The 2,637-nt window shown below is 60.4% G+C and overlaps 1 protein-coding gene across 1 annotated transcript; it reads left to right on the forward strand.

The window, feature by feature from the left end:
- The first annotated feature begins 490 nt into the window (after positions 1–490).
- On the forward strand, positions 491–1,713 carry TNNC2 (troponin C2, fast skeletal type). The gene is made up of 5 exons (XM_047852728.1): positions 491–593; positions 729–872; positions 965–1,079; positions 1,248–1,384; positions 1,550–1,713. The coding sequence occupies exons 1-5, from the start codon at positions 491–493 to the stop codon at positions 1,579–1,581; spliced, it is 531 nt and encodes a 176-aa protein (XP_047708684.1). The 3' UTR covers positions 1,582–1,713.
- The last annotated feature ends 924 nt before the right edge of the window (positions 1,714–2,637 follow it).

A 2,637-nucleotide genomic window follows, 5' to 3' on the forward strand; every position in this document is an offset into this window, starting at 1 on the left:
GGGGGGGATGCTGTGTCTGAATCTTCTTGGTTTCAGTGCCTAGTCTTTGGCCTGATGGGCACTTAGTAGGTGCTCAGCGACTTTGCGTTGCATTATTGTTTATTTGAGAACATACGTTTATTGAGCACCTATTACAGTGCCAGGCTCTGTCAGGAGCTAGGGAAAAGTGGGAAATCATGCTGGAATAGTGCTGGCACTTTACAAAACCCTTTCACACCCCCAATGCTATCTCATCTCTGAGAAGCTGATGAGAAGAGATAAAGTTACAATAAGTGACTTGCCCAAGGTTAGTGGGTTAGGGATTCCTGACTTGGCATCTGACTGGCAAGTTTGAAGACCTTGGGTGTGATCCGTTTTCTCCCTAGTCCTTCATAACTGGGGCCAGGTGCTGTGAGAACATGGAGAAGGTGTTGCTAGTTTGGCATTGTTCTTCTGGAAGACCAAAGGGCACTGACAGAAGGGGGTTGAAGAGAATGGGGTTGAGACAGGAATGAGCTCGGGGGTCTGCCCCTTCTTCTCTCTGACTCTGTGTCTTCTGCAGACGGACCAGCAGGCAGAGGCCCGGTCCTACCTCAGCGAGGAGATGATCGCTGGTGAGTGCAGGTGGGCGGGCAGGCTGCTGGGGGGATGTGTGCTGGGCAACGGTGTTTGAACAGGGTGGGAGACAAGATGTGAGGCTGACAGTCCAGGCAGCCCCACTTCAGTCTTCTGCCTCCTTCCTCCGGCAGAGTTCAAGGCCGCCTTCGACATGTTTGACGCTGACGGTGGCGGGGACATCAGCGTCAAGGAGTTGGGCACGGTGATGAGGATGCTGGGCCAGACACCCACCAAAGAGGAGCTGGATGCCATCATCGAGGAGGTGGACGAGGACGGTGAGCTGGTGGCTCTCCAAGGCAGGGCTGGGACGGTGGCGGGAGAGGTGGGCATCCAGGGCTCAGGCTCACTCACCACCTGCTCCCCACAGGCAGCGGCACCATCGACTTCGAGGAGTTCTTGGTCATGATGGTGCGCCAGATGAAAGAGGATGCGAAGGGGAAGAGCGAGGAGGAGCTGGCCGAGTGTTTCCGCATCTTCGACAGGTGCACTGGGGGCCTGGGAGCCGAGAAGGCGCTGGGCTGGGCGAGTCTGGCCCGCAGGGCACTTACATTCTCGGCGTGGGGTGGCGGTGAGGGAGGGGAGGCGTCGACGTGGCCGGGGCAGCTCGCCCCTGCCTGCCCTGAGCCCTACGCTGTCCCTTCGCTTCAAAGGAACGCAGACGGCTACATCGATGCGGAAGAGCTGGCTGAGATTTTCAGGGCCTCCGGGGAGCACGTGACGGACGAGGAGATCGAATCCCTGATGAAAGACGGTGACAAGAACAACGACGGCCGCATTGACTTCGACGGTGAGGGCCGCGACAGCTTGGTGGCGGCGGGCCGGGGGCCGGAGGGCGCGCTACGCGGGAACGTCCGGGGCGTGGCACCCACATGAACGTCCTTGGCCTCGTGGGCAGGGTGGGGAGCTCTCGGCGGTTTTGTGCAAGATTTCCTCCCCCTCTCCTTCCCCGCAGAGTTCCTGAAGATGATGGAAGGCGTGCAGTAAGAAGTCGGCTTCTCCTCTGCCCCGACCGCGCGTCCCTCGGGCCAGGGCGGTGCCACCCCGCCCCATCCTACTCTCCGCCCCGGGAGGGAGGCGCGGCTCCTGCTGGCTCTGTGTCCAGAAAGAATAAAAACAGACGCTGAGAAGCACGTAGCCTGAGTGAGGGGAGGAGCAGGGGAGTGGGTGTCATGGCCCGCCGGGCTGGGCCGTGGTCCAGGGCGCCACCCGAGCGCACTTGGGATCCGAGGAGGGGCGACCCGAGTTGCCTGACGCGCCGACGCGCTGGTCAGGTTCCCGGCCGGCTCCCGGTAGCTGGCGCTGGGCGTGGGCAGCTCGGCCGACGGGCTGCGGTGGCGCCTGGCGCTGGAGGAGGGTGGCCGGGGGCTTGGGGCTGTCGGGGTGAGTGAGGGTGCCTGGGATGGGGGTAGGGTGAGGTCGCCGCAGGCGACCGAGGCCCCTTTCCTTCCCTACCGTCCCTCCTTTCTGGAGCCTTTTTGGGTCTTCGGTGCAGACTGCCGGGGTGGGGAGGGAAAGAGGAGTATCCGTCCGTTCCAGGCAGCATTCGTTTCTGCTTGACTTTTTCTACTTCGTCTGTTCTGACGTCTTCGTCTCCACCCTGGACCCCTGCCTCCAGCCCCAGCCAATGCGCTCAACACACGGCCGTCAGCACGATGGAGCCAAAAGAAATCTGACCCTCCCCCGTTGAAAGACCTTCAAGGCTCCCCATTGCTTCTAGAATCCAGTCCAAATTCCTTTCCCCTCCTTCCCTCCCCTCTGGGCTCCAGTCACGCTGGGCGATTTGTCACTCCTGCCCTGGACAGTGGGGGTGCACTTTCGAGCCTTCTGGCTTTTTCTCCTGCCTTCTCCCTCCTTGGAATGCCCTTCCTCCTCTAAAAAGCCTGGCAAGTTTCTCAGCCCAGCTCAGATACCACGTCAAAGATACCAGGACCCAGCTCAGACACCACCTTCTCCCTTGATCCCTTCTCCCACTGGCTGTGCTCTGGCTTCTGTAACTCTTTGTGCACGACTCAATCACAGCAGGCAGCAGGTCAAAGCTAA

The sequence above is a fragment of the Prionailurus viverrinus genome, chromosome A3, assembly GCF_022837055.1.
Source record: "Prionailurus viverrinus isolate Anna chromosome A3, UM_Priviv_1.0, whole genome shotgun sequence".
NCBI classification, from domain to species: domain Eukaryota; kingdom Metazoa; phylum Chordata; class Mammalia; order Carnivora; family Felidae; genus Prionailurus; species Prionailurus viverrinus.

Excerpts from the sequence above, each read along its gene's own strand:
- TNNC2 (XM_047852728.1), top strand. The coding sequence starts at position 491 with ATGAGCTCGGGGGTCTGCCCCTTCTTCTCTCTGACTCTGTGTCTTCTG. Across the intron at positions 594-728 it reads CAGCGAGGAGATGATCGCTG|AGTTCAAGGCCGCCTTCGAC; the intron begins GTGAGTGCAGGT and ends TTCCTCCGGCAG. Across the intron at positions 1,385-1,549 it reads CGGCCGCATTGACTTCGACG|AGTTCCTGAAGATGATGGAA; the intron begins GTGAGGGCCGCG and ends CCTTCCCCGCAG.